We start from the raw sequence: 20399 nt of genomic DNA, 5'->3' as shown, positions 1-20399 counted from the left end.
GGTCTGTGTCTTGCAGACACGTATTGAGAGTTATGTTCAAAGCTAACAACATGTGTCTGTGTGTGTGTGTGTGTGTGTGTGTGTGCGCGCGTGTGTGTGTGTGTGAGTGTATAATATATTCATACAACTCTGTGAGGCAGTTACTTCTACGATCCTCCTTAGACAGAGGAAGAAACTGAAAATTAAAGAAGTTAAGCCACAGAACAAAGTAAGTGGCACAGAGATTATAACCTAGCTCTCTCTGACCCGAGACTCCAAGTGTCCAGTGGGAGAAATGGAAATTCCTCTACATATGTAGAAGGAGATTGGTGTAGAGAATTGTTTACGAGGTGCTGGAAGGTACAGAAGAGCAAAAAGGAGATGGAGATAAAAACTGGAGAAACAGAAGATGAAAGGGTAACATCCAGAGACCAGAAACTGTTAACACCCTGGGCTGGTACCCACAAGCCCATACTTGTACTCATCAGTGATGATGGTACCATCACTGTGAAAGTTGTACCACTGCCACTGAGAAGTAGCCACTGCTATTGTCTCCTCCTTTCTCCCACATCCCAATTTCCTACCAGCACCTCCAACTTGCAGAATCTAAGAGTAGACCAGCTGGCAAAGAAGTCTGGAAGATGCAGTTTGCAGGCTTCTAGCCCCCCATAATACAAAGGAAAATACGGAAAAGCAGGAATGGAGCTGAGACCCAAGAGACAAATAACCAGCACAACTACTGCTTGTGTACTTCTTGTGAACTACTGTGCTGTACTTCTTGTCGAGTTACAATGTCAAATTGTAATTTTTTGATTTAGAACTCACGTGTGGGTGAAATAGGTGAAGGGAATTAAAAGGTACAGACTTCCAGTTGTAAAAAAAAATAAGTCATGGGGATGTAATGTACAGCACAGGGAATGCAGTTAATAATATTGTAATAACTTTGTATGGTGACAGATGGTTATGAGACTTATTGTGGCGATCAATTCATAATGTATATAAATATTGAATCACTATGTTGTACACCTAAAACTAATACAATATTGTATGCCAACTCTACTTCAATTAAAAAAAAAAGAAAATGGAAAAGAAAGAATTCTAATGTGAAGTTTTACTTTCTTCCTTGCTTCTTCCATTTTAATAGCTGCCACGTGGCCATTAAGCACTTGAAATGTGCTGATCCATATTGAGATGCCCTGTTAAGTGTAAAATACATTCCGAATTTCAAAGACTTAGACTCACACACACATATTCATGAGAACCTAGAAGGTCTACAGGGACCGTACGTCTGTTATAGCTGTACCAATCCTTTTGACAGTGTATTATTCCCAGCATACAAACAGTTAGGCAGCATCTCCAAGGCCACACAGCTTGTGTAGGGCAGAGTTGGAACTCAAGCCTGGGTCAGTGAGTATCTTTCCATCACACCAGGTTGCCTTTTTATAGCCACCGAGATTAGGAGCTGGAGCCTAGGAAAGGAGCTGCAGCCAGGCCTTGTGCAATGGCTCCCCTCAAAATCTCCATGATGTTTGAGGCTTGGTATGACTAGGGCTGGCTAGGCAGACACCAAGTCATGCCTCCACCTCCAGGTGGTCAGCAAGCCTCATCTACAAAGAATGTTTATAAAAGAAGAACATAACTTAGTCAACTTGGCTGGAACTATTTCTTCAAGAAAAATGCCTCGGGTTCCCTGGTGGTGCAGTGGTTGAGAATCTGCCTACCAATGCAAGGCACACGGGTTCGAGCCCTGGTCCGGGAAGATCCCACATGCCGCGGAGCAACTAAGCCTGTGCGCCACAACTACTGAGCCTGTGCTCTAGAGCCCGCGAGCCACAAGTACTGAGCCCATGTGCTGCAACTACTGAAGCCCACGTGCCTAGAGCCTGTGCTCCGCAACAAGAGAAGCCACCACAATGAGAAGCCCATGCACCGCAACGAAGAGTAGCCCCCGCTCGCTGCAACTAGAGAAAGCGTGCAAGCAGCAATGAAGACCCAATGCAGCCAAAAATAAATCAATTAAATAAATTTATAAAAAAAGAAAAATGCCTCACCAACTTGAAAAAGCTCCCTCCAGCCAAAAATGGACAACTTGAGCATCCAAGTATAAGAACTGCAATGGGTTGACACACATCAATTATATGTGTTAAAATAAGCTACAAGGATGTATTGTACAACACAGGGAATATGGCCAATATTTTATAACAACTATAAATGGAGTATAACCCTTAAAACTTGTGAATCACTATATTGTATACCTGTAACGTATATGATTAGTACATCAACTATACTTCAATTTAAAAAAAGTATATGTGTGAGCCCAATTGATTCATAATGTTACTAAGCAAGCAGAGGACCAAGTGAAACATCCTTGTTACCTTAGGAGAATGGTAGAGAATCAACTCATTATTTTGATAACTGGAAATAAGAGGGAAGATTGACGCATTTAACCTGCCTTTCGCATATAAATTGTATCCCAGGGAAACCAACTAACTGATGAGGGGAAGTTTTTCTTCTTAGAGATGTTGCAGCTAATAAGTGAAGGAAAGGATGCAACAGGAATATCACCATTTGACACCCCCAGTGATAAATGGATGTAAACAAAGATCGTTAATACTGGTTAGCATCACAGCAAAAAGACAGGCACAGTGAAAACAAACAAAACAAACAAACAACCCAAGAAACCAAAAAAGCAAACATTGTATATTTCCTGCTGTAAGAACATGGTATCACTGAAAACGTATTCTCGCCCCACTTCTACCCCTCAAAATTGAGCATAATTGAACCAAAACTCTAAAAATAACTGCAAGTTTCTAACAAACAGAGAAGGCAGGGAAACATGTTAGACACATGCCACAGGAATGCAAAAAGCAAACTGCAGACTGGGGGAATATCCACAGGACAAACAACCCAAGGTCCTGAACAAAGTAACCGCAAGTGGAAAAAGAGAGAGCGATGGGGAACCTATAGATTAAGAGAGACTTAAGAAATAAACCAACCAATCGCGATGAATGAGTCTTATTTGGATACCAACAAATTGTAAAAAATAATAAGACAATTAGAGACAATTAGAAAACTGTGATTGATATTAAGTAGCTGCTGTAGACTGAATGTTTGTGCCCCTCCCCAGTTCATATGTTGAAATCCTAACCCGCAATGTGATATTAGGAGGTAGGACCTTTGGGAGGTGATTGGATCATGAGGGCAGATGCCCTTATAAAAGTGACCCCAGAGAGCTCCTTCACCCCTTCCTCCATGTGAGGACACAATGAGATGATGGCTGTCTGTGAACTAGGAAGCAGTTCCTCACCAGACTCCGAATCTGCTGGCACCTTGACCTTGGACTTCCCAGCCTCCAGATGTAAATTTCTGAGTCCATAAGCCACACAGTCTATGGGATTTTTGTTATAGCAGCCAGAACTAAGACAGTAGCTATTAAATTTTTTGGTGTAGAGTGGTTTTATGACTTTTTAAAACAAAGAATTCTTAGATTTTAAAGATACAGACTGAAATATTTGTAGATGAAACAGAAAATAAGTGCCTAAAAGAAACGAGACAATTCAGTGCCTTTGGAGGTGAAACAGCACAATGAAGAGTACTGGCAGTAGCTCTGAGTCCCCAGCTGCGGGGTCCTGGTCAAGTCACTACAGCCCCCGGCACCCCAGCTCTCTCCCTACCAATGTGGGGCAAAAACACCACCTGAGCCCCTCACCTCCTCAGAACACCGAGGATCACTTAGGATAACGACTCCCTGAGGGAACTGCACGGGTTCTTCCTCATCTGCTTCATCACCTTCTAATTAAACCCACTTCTCCCAAAGGACATGCGTACAAACGAAACGCTAGTTCTAATTCAATTTTGTTTCTCTCACAACACTGTAAATATATTCCAGCCACATAATGGGCTAACTACTTTTTTTGAGCTAACCTAGAAACCTAAATGCCACGTATAACACTGTTTCTATATGAAAACCCTTTCCCAATACCAACTGGATTCTCTACAAAGTATGTTTGTCATATAATCTGCATATAAGAGTGAGCGTTACATTTTACATTAATCCAAAGCATTTCCTGATTCTTTTTTCAGATTCAACTTTCTCACCTTTGACACACAGAATTGGTTCTAGTCTTGGGCTCCTCCTCCGTTTCCCTTCTTGAAAATCTCAACCAACAAAGGGGAGAGGGGAATGTGCCTGCAATACTCCTCCCAGCCATGGCCACCCCCGGGAGGTGAGGGGAGTGGACAAAGCTCCCTTCCCCTCACCAGCTCCTCCCAAAGGGATGAAGAGGAAGCCTCCACGATCAGAGTCAGCCAGTCCTGACATCTCACTGTCCTAGTGGGCCAGATCACTGCAGGCAAAAGTGCTGGGCTTTCACCCAGGTGGCAGCTCACCTGGGTTCCGCGTATGGTGGAGTACATGGGCAGAGAGGCCGACCACAGGGACAGAGGGCCTGTGGTGGTCCAGTGTGTAAGGAGTCCCGGAATTGGCTTTGCAGACCCTGCCTTATAGATTTGGGTGGAAGAGGGCAGGAAGCCTCATGCAACCCTGTCTGTCTGGTGGGAAGCCACCACTTCCCAGAGCACGCACCAGGCAATTTCACCTGTGCTTGCCCAGCCACTGACAAAGCTGATCCTTTGCTCTGTTCTCTCTTTATTTGGCCATCACTGTCTTGAGAACCACTCTCTCGAGGGAACTGTGCAAAGGAGATATCGTAGACAGAGTTTGTATCAGGTCGTGGGGAAAAGAGAAACTTTCAGCTCCAGCTACCGCTCAGTTCAAAGTGCTACTTATCCTTCTAAAACATCACCCAGTGAAACACCTTTTGCTTTCCTCACAGTCACCCAGCTTATAGGCCAAGACTGTCAATCAGCTTCTTAAGCTGAAAATGAAAAGGCCTCATATGACCCAAAGACCGCTTGTGGGTGAGGGGTTTGGGCCGTTGGGTCATTATTGGCCTTCATAAACTGGTCCCTTCCTCTCCATCTGGCCACTGCTTTTGAAGCTTCCTCAGCAGGAACTCGGAAGAGGACAAAAGCCCCATCAACCCTGAAGTCATCACCTTCCAGGTCCAGAGCTTTAATGTTATTTATGGATCTGATGTCAGAAAACGGCACTTTTCTTTTTATCCATGTTAACCTGTGTGATAGGTTACTAAGAAGTTTTCCTATAAAAAGTTCCAAAATTTGGGGTCTTCCCTCCTTTTTGTGACTCACACAGGCAACTGGATCCCTGTAGCTAATCATTATACCTTCTCTAAGAGGAAAAGGTGTTAGATTTACAGTGTATCATTTTTCCAACAATATACGACATGTGACAGCACCTGAAATGCCACAACATAAAAACCAACAGAGCTTTTCCAAAATGGCTTTAAGTCCAATTATACACTAAGATTTCAGGTTACATGTTTACACCAAAGAAGAATTCCACATGGAACCACCCCAAGATAACACGAAGGCCCTGAGCTTTCAAGGCAGAAGCCTGATGCAGGTCCAACAGTCAAGGAACCCAAATGCCAGCTTGGGCCTTTGACTGGCTAGATGCTACTGTGTCATCTCCTTTGGAAATCCAATTGACTCAGACCACACCCAGCGGTTTCCAAAGCTTCAGGGTAGCATGTCTATATATAAATCCAGTTAGTCACCTACATTGGCCAAATCAATCTACTTGAAAGTGGGATACATTTTCCAATAAAAAAACAACTCTGTGTTTCAAAAATATCTAAATCTAAATAAGCAAACTTTCATTTTAATTACCAAAACAGAAATCATAGCAACCACAAGCTTAATAGCAGCTAATATGTGTACAGTACTTAACAAAGTGCCAAGTCCTGGGCAATATGTTCTACCAAAGCTTTCTCCATTTTACATTCTCCACTCATCTCAAAACAACACCCCAGTGTGAGCTAATAGAGAGGGTGACGGTGAATCTATAACAGGAAAAACCTCACCCGCAAGGCCCTCTGATTGCTCCCCACCTCCCGTCCCACCACTCTATTCTAAATAACTCTTGATTCCAGTACCAGCTACACTTGGGCCTTCAGGCCTGTGTAAAAGGCAAGAAAGCTCAGTGGTTAAGAACTTGGGAGTTGGATTCAGACAACCTTGTATTCAAATTTCAGCCCCCACCTTGAGCAATGTATTGTACCTCTGCAGCCTTGTTTTCCTCCTCTGTAAAATGGGAATGATAATTTGTGGCTCACGTATATAAAGTACTCCACAAATAGCAAGACTTTAATAGCTAATGTTACTACATCTACTCTACACAACTTGTTGCAAAATGTACAAACCACACATGAAAACTGGACTCTCCTTGGAAGTATGAGACAACCACGACAAGTTTTCTGTCAGTGATGGATTATCTGAAAGCAAAATCATCTCTTGATTTTCATTAAACCAATCACAAGCTTCTAAACTATTTTTCTGTGACCTGTCCCTGAGAAAGCAGAAAGGAGAAGCTGAAAAAAGTTGATGGTAAAGAATAAAGCATCAAAATCCCGAATAAAGCCTGGCTTTTATCTGCCAGTGGGAGAAGAGAGAAAATGGGGGAAAAGCTATTAGCAACCAAATCTAAACTAATCTATATTGCAACTTATTAAAAAGTGGTGTTTTCAAAAAAAAAAAAGTGGTGTTTTCCATTAAAACATAAGTATCCAGACTTCCACTGTAAGATAATGGTGACACCTATTTTTTTTTAATTTTTAATTTAATTTTTACTTTAGATTGGTATATAGTTGATTTACAATGTTGTGTGAGTTCCAGGTGTACAGCAAAGTGATTCAGCTATACATATACATATATCCATTATTTTTCAGATTCTTTTCCCACATAGGTTATTAAAGAATATTGAGTAGAGTTCCGGTCCTTGCTGATTATCTATTTTATACATAGTAAGGTAACATCTATTTTTAAAAATGAACTCCTGAACACATTTGAATATTTTTAAATGTTTTAAATATACATATTCTTGAGTGAAAATATCAGCTTATAAACACATAGTAAAACTCATTTATTAATGTTTTGAGGCTGTGGAGAGAAGGTGTAGAGAGCAAGAAAGTAAAAACTGAGCAAAAATAGAATAAATTGGCTAAGCTAGGTTCCTACTTAAGGAACTTCTCACCTAGAAAGAGTGCTATCACCCCCAACCCCTATCTCTGGGCTCTGAGATCATGGGGAGAGGGGTCAGTGGGCAAAGAACAGAGGAAATGATAGAAACATGTCTGTTACACACTGAATGTTTGTGTCCTCCAAAATTCCTATGCTGCAGCCCTAAACCCTGACAATATTTGGAGGCAGGACTTTTGGAAGGTAATTAGGTTTAGATGAGGTCATGAGGGTGGGATCCCCATGATGGGATTAGTGTCCTTCTAAGAGGAAGAAGAGAGAACAGAGCTTGCTTGCTTTCTGCCATGTGAGGACACAACAAGGAGATAGCTATCTGGAAGCCAGGAAGAACGCTCTCACAAAGCGCCTTAATCTCGGACTTCCCAGCCTCCAGAACAGGGAGAAGGAAATGTCTGGAGTTTAAGTTGCCCTGTTTATGGTATTTTGTTATAGCACCCCAAGCTGACAAAGAAAATGTCTAAGCAGAGTCAGGGTGGAGAGTGAACTGAAAAGAGGAGGAGATGTTTTCAGCAATATCTTGGAGGTCTCCACACAAGACAAGTAGGCATTCTTTAACATCATTAGTCATCAGACAGGAAATATAAACAATAAATTAAGTGGCTATTTTAAAAATGCCATTATTTTAGAAAATGATCAAAATTACTCATCTCAATTTGAGCTTCCCAGGGTATCTCTAATGATGTTGACCATCTTTTAACACTGGTTACAGAGGGCCTTCTGGGGGATGGTCAGGATATTCTCTCCTGTTCTGTGAAACCTCGATCAATGGGCTCCCTTGCCCTCTGGTTTCCAAGTATGTTTGGACAAAGATGGTACCTCCTGAAAAGGAGAACAGTAGCATGGAGGTATTTACTCCCTTGGCTCCCCCTGCCAGGCCATAGGCCTCCAGTCACTGCATTCTTCCTTAAGACCGCAGCTTAGGGGGGCTTCCCTGTCCTATAGGCTTGGTTTCTCAGGTTCCCATAACCATTCCCTCCTGTGGCTTCTTTTAGGTGGTAACAGCACCCTCTTTTTCTAGTCTTAGAGTGCTTCATCATCATTTGCTGATTTCTTTTCATCTTGCCAACACATCTGAATCAATCCCTTCATTAGATTACTTTTCTTAAACTTTCGTGGATATGCAATCTGTTTCCTGTCCAGATACCATCTTATCGGGTGTCAGGAAGGCCTGGTTGGTTGGTCTTGCCTCACCTAGGTGCAGGGTTTACTTACAGCCCTTTGATTGGTCATCAGCATCTCCCTTTTTTTTCCCCAACCAGAAGTCTCAACCCAGTTCAACAGCTGTCATCTTTCTGAGCCCCTGAATTCTCGATTTTACTTGCCCACTTGGCCCCTAAGTACTCACGTGCTCCTCTCCAACCCTGCTGGTTTCCCAGACCCTGGACTCTGTCTTCACACCTGGTGCTACAGGGCTCACTCCCTCCCTCCTATTCTGATTCCTGGCCTTCGCCCATCATAATCTGGTACCACAGGAGCTGTCTGGCCCTCACCAGCATGTCCTGTCCTGCTGCAGCCCAAGTCCTGCCTTGTGTCCACCAGGGTGGGACTCAGTAGAAAAGCATCACCTCTGAAAAGTAGCAGCTTGCTGTGCTACTTTCTGATTTGAGAACTGATTTACCGAAGTCCAAAGGAAGAATTACCTGATAGTTCTTAAAAATTATTGTGACTACTGAAGAAAGCAGTGAAAATTAGGAAAATTTGCTCAATGACTATAGTTCATGTGTTGGAAGAAAGGGAGGGCACTAAATTGTGATGAAATGAGCTATGGCAGAAAATAAACTAGGGCTTTACTAAAATTAAAACAAATAAACATGGTGAAAACGACTAGCAAGAACTCCAAGAGCTGAGAACTGAATAAGCCTGTGGCGTCACATCAGCCCCTGTTTTAAGCTCCTCCCTTGGCTTGCAATTTCCCAGAATGCAGGACACAGCTCCAGCAGGGTAGAGGCATGTGAGGGATTGTGATGACAAAGGAAGACATCGGGACCTGCAAATCCCAACAGATCCTGAGGAGAATTTGAACCTCAAGAAAGAAGAGTGGGCTACGTGGTCCAGCCCTCTCTCCACTTACAGACTTTCCAGCCAACCTTCCAGGCAGACTTCATGGATAGAGATGACAGGTGGCACATTACAAAAGTAAACTAAGATGATAGCAGGGCTGTGACTAGTAGTCCAAATACATGCAATGTGGTACCATATACTCTGCTGGAGGTGGCCACACCTAATTCATCTGGCCCACAGACAGTCAATTTAATTAATTTAAAAGCACTGATTCTCAAACTGTGGTCCCCAGATCAGCAAAACTAGCGTCTCCTAGAAGCCCGTTAGAAATCCAAATTCTCAGGCCCCACCCAAGACCTACTAAATTAGAAACTCTGGGAGTGGGACCCACCAATCTGTACTTTAACAAGCCTTCCAGGTAATTCTGTTGTACACTAAAGCTTGAGGATATTGATTTAGAGAACAAAAATGATTTTTTTTTCCAAAATACCTCTGCCCCTCCCCGAAATAAAATCTCATTCATTATTTACCATAAGGTCAGAAAATTATCTACTTATTTTCCCTTTATATATAGTCAACTTGAGATTATCCTCACTGATTCAGAAAACCATGGAAAGAATACTACAGAAGTAATGAATCACTGGCTTAGGCACACCCTTTTGCAATAGATTGACCATCCTCATTAGGCTTTGCTTACCAAACTTCGTGGATATTCCCTGAACCCCTAGTACAACAGAGTCTGGTACAAATACGGACTGCGTGAATAAATGAGCACAATGAATGGAGGAGATGGGGAACTGGTGAGGCTGCCTATCAGCACAAAATCACTTGCAAACTGAGAACGTCCTGCGTCTGATCCACAAAATAGTTAAACTACACAGAGATGGCTGCAAGTTGACTGAACTGTCAACAAAGACTCTTTTCTACAACTGGCTGCCTAGTCCCGGATGCCTCTCCAGCCACAACAGCTGGGATGAGAAAAGAAGACTTGTAAGAATCCCCAGATTTTCCCGGGGAGAGGTTCAACCATCTCCTCTGAGGATTTCTGAACAAGAATTACAAAACTGGCACAATATCAGGAGTGAGCATTCTGCAGGATTCTCCTGTTGGAGTTACTATTTTTAAAAAGGCAAACAAGAGGAAGACAAATTGCTAGGAACCTGCATTTTTTACAGCAACTGGAAGACAAATCTAACTTCTTACCAGAAATGGAAATCCACATGATATCACTGTACTGCACATGAATTATTAACGTTTATCTTTTTTTTTGTAAATTAGGTATTCAGGAAGGTTCCTGTCGACATCATGTTTGACATCATAATGCTTCATCATTCTAAAAGCCTAATGAGATGAATTCTTGCAAGAAAACAGAGAGAGAAACCAAGTACACATTTCTGCACTCTGGGGAACACCAGAGACAAAGGAGATAATGAAGATATGGTTTATAATTGATGTACAAAGAGAAAGTTTTAAAAAATCTATTACAACCCCATCACCACTGTAAACAAGACCAAATGGCAAAGACTTTACTTTTCCACCTGAGCATTTTGGAAAAGGGAGGGTGTGGGGGGGGGGCGGGGCATGACTAGCAACTATCTCAAACTCTTAAGGTAGAAGAATTCTTCTAAAAAGAAATGAAAGTAATGTCTTTATAAAATTACCTTATCCACAAAAGAACATGGAACATGTGAAAACCGAAAAAGATACTATAACACTGAGTCACACGTCCTAAAAGGATACTATTAAATATATTAAAATAATTCTGTGATAATAATTCTGTGTGGTTTGTATAAATAAGAATTCTGGTCTCAAATCTATAGTTTCTGAGCTCTACACATGCAAATTAGTGTTGAATAAACTGAACCAGCAGTTTTAGTCCAACATTTCCAGCAGTGGGTTGGAATGAAATAAGCTCTTATTTGGAAATCTGGTTGATAAAGCAAAGTACGTTAAATTCGTACCCAGGTCAAGCCTTTTAACACTTCAGCCAAGTAGCAATGATATTTATACAACTTCATACTAGCTGCTAATAATTGGGACTTATTTTCCCTCCAGTTTTTATTTCATTTGGTCTCTAAGTAGCCTCTTGAGAGAAGTACTAAAACATAGAGAATGAGTTCATTCATTATTCTTTCTTTCACTGAACAAACATGGAGTAGCTAGAGGTGCCAGGTACTAAATTGGGATTCTTGCTACTCTGAAAGGCAAAAATACACAATTTCTCTTAAGCAAACTAAAAAGAGTATCACAGAGTTCATAAGTTGTCACCATTCTGAACTACTGCTTCATGTTTGCAAATTTCCTTTTCAACAAGAAGGCAAAGGATAGTCTTTATTGATAAAATTCCAATTTAATTATTTCACCAAATATAACATTTTAATCCCCTGAAATTACTCCTAGTGGTAACTTTATGTGAACTGGTGGGGGTGGGAGGGAGGGGAAGCTTAACAAAAGAAAGTGTTCAGCACATACCTTTATAACAAATGTTCAATTAGTAGGTTGTACTGTCATGAGTCCAGGTCTCTAGTTCTTGGTTATTCTATCAATACACAGTTAACATTCAAAAGCTAGAAGAGAAAGCTTACACCTGGTACATAGTAGGTGCTCAATAAATGGTATTTGTATTATAATGAGTACATTATCATATTATATTACATGATTATTACCAGAGAAACTCTACAACTATAAGTAAACATCAGTTAAGCTTCATGTTACAAAATCAGATGCTGTTAAAGTAAGCTCACTAAAAGAAACTTTTGCTCTTCCAGACTGAGGTAAGCACATGTCATCCTTCTCTTAACCCCTCCACTGAGAGCTGACTTTATCCAATGAAGACTAGGAGCCTCCTCACACTAGCCGCCTCCAGTTGCTGAATAACTTTTCAAGTATTAACTATACAATCGTGCCTTTACCAAATAATCAATGGAACGATTCCTGGTAATTTACTGACCATGTAAAAACTGTGATTCTACCTCACATTAACAGTCATAGAGACATACTTCTTTTCCTCTGTACTGTGGGATGTGCCATTGTCCTGTTTGCTATATAAGGATAAAAGGCCCAGTGGCCATATTTACACAATGAAAAACCTCTTGGATTTAATAGTATTTTGAGAACACACAGGAAGGCACTATTAAAATAATCATTTTTCTTCTGGCATTAAGAAATAAGTAGTGACTGCTTTAATCACTTAATTTTTTCTAGTTCCTCAAAATTCCACTCTCCTGAAAGATGAGATGTATGTGCAGAATGAATCATCTTAAGACAGCTACACTGCACGGAAACCACTTCCCCTCACTGTAGCTCAGCCGACCCTCCTCACTCACGACCCGATTCTCTCAATTATGTCCAAGACGCAGCCAACCCAAAGAAGTGATAAACAACAGGTTCCGCTCAGGTCCTCTTCCTCCATCCCTCCGGAAAACAGAAACACCCTCATTCATTCACAAATCCCACACTCGGTCCCTGTGGCTGAGACTTCATGCAACCTGGCTGGTGTCTCCAGGTAAAAACCTGAACACGAGGGCACTATAGTACCGTTGCACCGAGTCTGCACCATTCACCTACGAGCCACGCAAATCCAACCCGGAGCTCAAATTTCATTCAATGGGACTCGCCACCGAACGCTCTCAATGATGCCCACCCCTCCTCCTGAGTTGACCCAGCCCAGCCTTCTCCACCTCAGTGAGAAACGGGCCAGCCCACCTGCTTCCCTTCTCCACCCGGTGCCCCAGAACCAGCGCCCTGGACCCCTCCAGGGGTCTTTAATGCTCATATTTCCTGGGCCCTCATCACCCCCATAAATGAAAAGTAAACTCCTCCTTAGTGACAACCTCCCCAAACCAACCACGTCACGGCCACTCAACTCCGCCGGAGCCCCCTACCCGCCGGACGGGGCAGGCGGCCCCCTTCCAGCCCGGGCCGGAGCCCGGCGTTTACCTTGACGCTGGTGTAGCTGGTCTGGGTCTCGGCCTCCGCGCTGCTGCAGCAGTGGCGACTCCGGCCCCTGCAGGTGGTCGCCGCGGGGGCCGTGGAGCCCGCGCTGCTGCCGCTGCCCAGCTCACCGCGGGCCCTGCGGCCGCGGGCGGCACCGGGGGGCCAGGACGCGCGGCTCGGGGGGATGGCGTCGGCGGCGTCGGTCTGGACGAAGAGGCCGTGCAGTGGGGCCGCGGGGCCCTGCGACACGCTGGTGGTCTGGCGGGGCGAGTTGGACTCGTCCGAGTCCCGGCAGTAGATCACGCCGCTCTGCGAGACGTGGATGCTGGGGGCGCAGCCCATCCCTCGGCCGGGGTCCCTCGAGCGCCCGCCCGCTCCCCCGGCCGCCGGGCCCCAGCGCCGCGGCGGCCACCTGCAGTGAGGGGGCGGGCGCCTTGGCGGCGGCGCCCGGACCGCTCGCCCCCCGGCCTGTCTGGCCGCCGCTCCGTCGGGCTCGCCGCGGCACCCCTCGCCGAGCCTCCTGGGGCTGCGCGCGTCACCCCAACTTTCCCTTCTGGGCCATCTTCCTCCCCGAGCGGGAGAGCGCGCACACACAGCGCCCCGCGCGCACGGGTGGCCGCCACCCTCCCCGCCGCGGCGCCCCAAACGAGCTCGCTGCGCCTCCGCCCTCCCCTCCGCCCTCGGCCCGCGCCGCCGCCCAGCTCGACCTCGCCGGGCTCCCGCGGCCCCTGGGCCAGAGCACCGCCCGCCCGCCCGCCTGAACCTCTTTCCCTACTTTCGGTCCGCGCGCGCGTCTCCCTCCCTCCTTCCTTCCCTCCCGCCCGCCTTCCTCTGCGGCGCCCTCACTCCGCAGCCGCCGCCACTCGGGCCCCGCTGCGCCCCTCGGCCCCGCCCGCCGCTCCCCGCGCTCTCCAGGGCTGAGCAGAGAGTGCCCGCCGCCCGGCTCGGCCCCCGGGGCCCCAGGGTGCGGCAGCGTGCACCACGCCTCGGCGCCCTCCCCTCCTCCGCTGTCCAGAGGCCTCATCCCTCCTGCACCCGTCCCGGGGCCGACCCCCGGTTCCCCAGCCCCTCTTCCCCTCACGGCACACACCCCGGGCCGGCCCCGAAAGGCGGTGTAGCCTGGGGAGCCCCGCAACAAGCTTCTGGCCTTTCACGAACACTTGCAACATCCCAGTAAAACACCACGATGCCCTGTAGGGACCCTCCAGACCATGCCCACCCATCTGACTTGCTCGCCTCCCAGTACACTCAGAGCATTGAGGAGAGAATTCATGCCTCCATAGTCCCCCGCTTCCCCACGCACTCTGAAGGCTGAGCTGGATGGCGGGCGACCCAGTCTTCAAACGAAGTCCATTCCATGTCTACTCATCATCTGGAGGTCAAGCCAAGGGACGAGAGGCCCTGCAGAGGACCAAGCACTTGAACACACAAATTCTAAGATCCAAAGAAAGAACAGAAAGAAGCTGTTCGCGTGGTTCTTGGATTTCTCCTCCAGAGTTTTCACCCCTTCCTTGGGTGTCACTAAATTTTCACCCTGGCTTCTACTCCATCCAGCCTCCCGTTGTCCACTGCTCTGCCTGACACCCCAGGCTGGGCTGTCAAAACTGCCTCCCCTCACTCCCCTGAGTGAGGCTACACAGCTTCACACGAGGGGAGCAAGAATACCTTCAGAAGAAGGCTGCTTATCATCGTCTCCGCTGTGCAATCTGGGTTAGCGCTTCGACGCACCACTGCTCATTTATTCATTGGTTTTTTGAGTGGATCCTGCCTGCTGCCACAGCATCGCATGGATAGTCCAAGGAAAGACTCAACAGTAGAGTTGCTTATAAGGTTAAAGGCAAGAACACAGAGTCCTGATGCAAAGCACAAAGAAGTATCCCATTTAAAATAATTTTTTTGGTTCCTCCCTCCCTTTCTCTCCCCCTAACATCAAATTTGGGAATGACTGGATCAAGACTTTATCTTACAGCTTCTAACCTTCCTAGAGAAGCAAATCTCAAATTCAGATACACAGAGGAGAAAGAACTAACCTAACCTAGTCTAACTAACCTAAGCTAACCTAAGTCTTCTACTTCTGTTTCTCTTCCCAGTTTAACCCTAGAACTTTCCAACTTTTGGTCTCTTTAAAAATATATATATTTGATGACATGAAAAAGTGTATCTCTAGTTAATGCAGAGAAAGTCTATATTTTCTAACGGACAGGCAAATTGCTCCTAAAATTTCTGTGCAGGTTGGGTTTCCCAAGAAGCAGACCCTGAAATGGTGTTTAGCAGGCATAAGGTTTATGAGTAAATACTCTAGGACCCTAATCAACATCTGGAAGGAAAGGAGGGAGGGAGGGAAGTAGGAGGGGGCAGTGGAGATTGAGCAGGGAGAAACTGAGCTAGAATACAGCCTCACTAAAAGCCTCAGGCAACCCTGCAGGGAAAATTCTGAAACGGGATGATGCATCAGAGCTGTCCTGAATTGGGTCCAGGATAGGCCTTTATACTCTTACGTGGATCAGCAGTTACTTGCAGGCCACCACAGTAGCCTTGGGCCAGGTGGCTCTCTCCAGCCGAGGCGATTCCCTTATGAGACTGACAGCTGCGCAGAGGGCGATCTGCTGGCAGCACTCCTCCAGCTGAAGGAATAAGTCCTTCTTTCCTGGCATCGTGGCTTCCACCACAGTTCCCTTCCATGCTCCCTTGTCCCTATCCATGCCTGTAAGAATACCACATTAAATGGTCAAGACTGAGATATAGGGATAGTCGTCCATTTGAAATAGGCCTAAGCCTGATGGCTGACATCTGCTCTACTTCCAAGGGACCATTCAGAATCTGGGCAAACATCATTAGTTAAATTACAAAAGCACTAGTCTCCCTGATGCAATGTTAGGTCAGGAGTTACTGGTTCCTGAAGTTTCTCTATGATTCTCTCATATACTCCCATTTCAGTCATTATCCTTCACAGAGCTACCAGTCAATGTCAGCCTTTTTTGACATCTAGAGCCATGCTAATTCTCAGGCCATATGTCTACTTCTTCAGAGTTTTCTCTAGGAATGTGGTTACTATGACGAAAGCTCCCAGAGAAGAGAAAAGGGCCAGTCACTCACTGAGGCTTTGAAGGCAAGAAGATTATGATAAAACAGAAATTACAACCAATCTTCTGGTGGAGAACATTAGGAGCTGAGTCATGAAGGGACAAGTCACCCAGAAGCAAATTTAGGAAAAAAAAAAAAAATTAGAAGCAAAATTAAAAAAAAAAAAAGATTAAGACTTGAGAGAAGTAAATAACCCCTAGGTGGCTATTGAACAGGACTGAGCTGCTTTAGTATGTTAACTGACCATTACTTATTGGGTTGGGACCGGAGCCTTTCACTGAATATGAGTTTTTGCAGGAGCAGAAGAGGGAATGGGGGAAATGCACTAGCTATAAATTCTTCCTCCCATTCCCAGAGCAGCCAATAGCTTCAGTATCTTTCTCAGACCTAGCTTCCACTGCCAATTCTGGCTTAGTGAAAGGAAAAAAATAATGTATCCCTATAATCTCCACCAAGTGTTCTCAGTGGGAATGTGTAACCTGCCCCCATCGCTGGCACAAATCTGGTCACTGAAACATGCAGAAGCGTGCAAGCGGAGGAAAAATGGTTTAACTGAAATCGTTCCCTAGCTAAGCTCTGAGGCCTGAGTTCTTGCTCCTGTAAGTGATTTCTGGACCAATTCCCATGTCACAATTTCAGTGCATTCCACAATAACCGCGAAGTCTACAAGTTCAGACACTGCAGATAAAATTTAGGCTCAAGTTACAGAATAAGGCCAGAAAAACCAACATTATAAAAAAATTTGAGTTAAGAAAATTTAGCTACAGCCAATGTCCAAGAAAGAAATCAAACAGCAAAGTAAATCAGAAATTTCTTCTAAACCTCAGAAATGTCCAGGGTCAGCTGAACGGCTTGTATGTTTTATACTGATGTCAAACAAGAGCTGATTTCAGAATTATGACCCAGAAGCACTGCAAGACCCTGAACAATTAAGGTCCCTTCCCATTCTAAATTGGTATAACCCTTTCAGAATTCCTCTAAAGAAGAATAAAATGTGACTAATCCATTTTGAGTGATTCTTAACCATAAAGGTTAAAACAATTGCAGCTTTCAGATTAATCTTTAGGTAATCAAACATTTAATCAACCAATCAATCTTACAGAACTCTGTATTCAAACTTTATTCCTAATGGTGGAGCTTACTGGAAGTCTAACCACCTGATAAGTGAAACGATACAGTTTATTAGGTAGCCTGGCACAGTGGAAGGTTCACTGAACTCTGTGAGAAAGGCGAACTTGAACCTTGTGCTGCTTCTTGTAGCTGTGTAACCTCCAGCAAGTCACTTAACCTCTGGGCCTCAATTTCCTACATCATCTTCAACGTCTCTAAATCACCAACATTTGGGGATGCTGTGAATTTTTTCCTTTCTTTTATTAAATTATTTTAAATTTAGAACAGTGGAATTTTTGACCTGAAAGAGTAGTCCTCAACCTAACTGCTCATCAGAATCACCCTGAGGAATTGGCCAGAAACACAGCAGCTTCCTGATCCCATCCCAGAGACTTGGAGGCCGGCGTCAAGGGCAGGTCCAAAGAAGGTGAGTCCAGTGCAGCCTCTCCACAGCCTCCTTTGGGGGACTAGAATAGAAGCTGAAGTCCTTACAAGAGCCTACAAAATCCTACCTGACGTGGCCCCTGCCCGGCCTCTCTCAGCTCTCTCCCCTCTCACCAGCACTCTCTCTTCTCCAGCCACATTGACCTCTTTGCTCTTTCCCTAAGACACCTAACAATATTAGCCAGGAACCCTTCCCTCTGCCAATTACGCTGTCAAAAAGGACAGGGCTACCTTCCTCACTCAGATGCTGCCTTCTGAGCATCTGAGTAACTCTTATTTATCCCTCCACTGTCCCCCCACCACTCCTGATTTCCACCCCCAGCTCTGTTTTTCTTATTCCATAGCACTTATCACTTTCCAATTTATTATATAATTAGCTCATTTATTATTATGTTCATTTTCTATCTTCCCCCACTAGAGAGTAGCCTTCACTACGGCAGGGATTTTTTGGTTTCCTATTCACTGATGGACCAAATTCCTAGTGCCTGGCATACAGTACATGCTGAAATATTTGTTGAATGAATGAATGATTTTTTCTCATTGCTTCCTTTTCTGTCTTTCTCTTCTCTTAACTGTTATACCTCAAAATGGAAGGGGTTTGGGCTTTTTCTTTATTGAGTAGAGGGTTATGTTCTATGTTTTTGGTTTTTAAAACCGTGAATGCCTTGACCTGATAATCCTCTTTTTGGCAATATACATCAGAAAAAGTCAAAAGAATAAAACAATAACTTATACAAAGATGTTGCAACACTATTTACAATAATGAAAATGGAGATAATCTAAACCAAACACTTAGGGAATAGCTCAACAAATTACACTAGCAGTCAGAATACCGCTATTGAAATGTGTATGGATTAAATATTTATATATAGTATATGTAGATTGATTACAACTATGGGAAATGCATGTCTATCTGTTGAGGTTCATAAGTGAATGTAAAGTGATATAGATAAGAAGTTGAAGAACGACAAATTTCTTTTTGTGAAAAACTATTTTACTGGGACTTCCCTGGTGGCGCAGTGGTTAAGAATCTGCCTGCCAATGCAGGGGACACGGGTTCAAGGCCTGGTGTGGGGAGATCCCACATGTCGCGGAGCAACTAAGCCCGTGCACCACAGCTACTGAACCTGCGCTCTAGAGCCCGCGAACCACAAGTACTGAGCCCACATGCCACAACTACTGAAGCCCGCGCACCTAGAGCCCGTGCTCCGCAAGAAGAGAAGCCACCGCAGTGAGAAGCCCACGCACCACAACAAAGACTAGCCCCTGCTCGCCGCAACTAGAGAAAGCCCGCGCACGGCAACAAAGACCCAACACAGCCAAAAATAAATAAATGAATAAATTGATTAATTAATTAATTAAAAAAAACTATTTCACCAAATACACCAATAATGTACATGAATGAGCATAATGTTTCTTAATTCTCTCCTCAAAAATATTTTAGCTAAGTATTTTTTAAAATATTTATTATTTATTTATTTGGCTGTACCAGATCATAGTTGCGGCACACAGGATCTTCGTTGCTGTGTGTGGGACAATTAGTTACGTCATGTGGGCTCTTAGTTGTGGCATGCATGCAGGATCTAGTTCCCTGACCAGGGATGGAACCCGGGCCCCCTGCATTGGGAGCGTGGAGTCAACCACTGGACCACCAGGGAACTCCCTAGCTAACTATATTTTCTTTTATGGACTCCCACTGATTTTTTTTCTTTCAGACAGAAGGTAGAAGATGGAAAAAATTAAAGAAGGAAAAGGATCAGACATAAATGGAGACAGAAATAATTTTTCTGTCTTTTACAAATTTCTCTGTCATTTACAAAGGAAATACAAAACCAGAGGCACAGAGACACAAAGGTACAGAGGCTAAAAGAAAGTGAGAGTCAAAAAAAGACATGGGAACCATTTTCATGGTGAAATATTCCTACCAAGTGGATTTACAGCTCTTTTAAGGAAGTAAAAATAAGTTGTAAGTTGTATGTTTAACTGTAAATGTATCATTTTTTGGACGTTTTACCACAGACCAAGTGAAATTTAGGAGAAGGTTTGGCCCACAGGATAGTTTTCCCAAGCCAGTTGTAGAATATGCAAAAAGAGATGCAGGAAGGTGATTCAGCCAACATCTGACTTTTTTAGGTTAACGTCACCAAACATGGAATCCACTGAACACTGGGCCCTGAATCCATGTACTCAAAGGTGATCTGACCATTAACAAGAACACCATGGCGGGGGGCCTGGGGGGGCACAGCGGTAGGCTGCATCAGCCCTGGAGAGGGGCCTCCAGAGTCTTCTTGTTACTCATCTTCAGAATTCTCCTGGACTCACATAGAGGCTATGAAAAATGAAATATTCATTTCCAAAAATCTTGTGAATACATTTCACAAGAGCATCAGGCATAAAAGAATATACAAATGAAGCACGAGGTACAGCCTTACTCCAAAGGAGCTTCTAGAGCAATCAGGGAGATGAGACTTACACACAAGAAGTGACAGAGCATAATACATGAGCTGACACTCAAGGCATAAGAGCAAAACCGAGCAGTACCGGCAATTCTTTTTAGTAGTTATGACAATTGGGGAAGGCTTGCTGGAGAAGGGGACATGTCAGTTGGACCTCAACCAGTGGTTGAGGACTTTTCAAGCAAGGGAAAGAGCATGAGCAAAGGCACAGAGGCAGAATTTACCTTGGTGGATCCAGAAGACAGTGAGCAGATGAGATAACGAGACAGT

The 20399-nt window shown here is 44.4% G+C and overlaps 1 protein-coding gene across 6 annotated transcripts in view; it reads right to left on the bottom strand.

The window, feature by feature from the left end:
* The window catches only part of PDE8B (phosphodiesterase 8B), a 372638-nt gene that overhangs the window by 239847 nt on the left and 112392 nt on the right, over positions 1 to 20399 (bottom strand). For 2 of the 6 annotated variants that reach the window (XM_079917341.1, XM_079917340.1), the window contains exon 1: positions 13039 to 13692. The exons of the other annotated variants lie outside the window; for them this stretch is intronic. In XM_079917341.1, coding sequence (XP_079773467.1) covers positions 13039 to 13377 — 339 coding nt within the window. In that variant the 5' untranslated portion in view covers positions 13378 to 13692. Of the gene's footprint in view, positions 1 to 13038; positions 13693 to 20399 lie in introns of those variants that run through there. 6 annotated transcript variants of the gene reach the window in all.

Source organism: Stenella coeruleoalba, assembly GCF_951394435.1.
Source record: "Stenella coeruleoalba genome assembly, chromosome: 3".
In the NCBI taxonomy this organism is placed as follows: Eukaryota; Metazoa; Chordata; class Mammalia; order Artiodactyla; family Delphinidae; genus Stenella; species Stenella coeruleoalba.
Note: the sequence above shows the minus strand (reverse complement) of the source record. Positions and strands in the feature narration are given on the sequence as shown.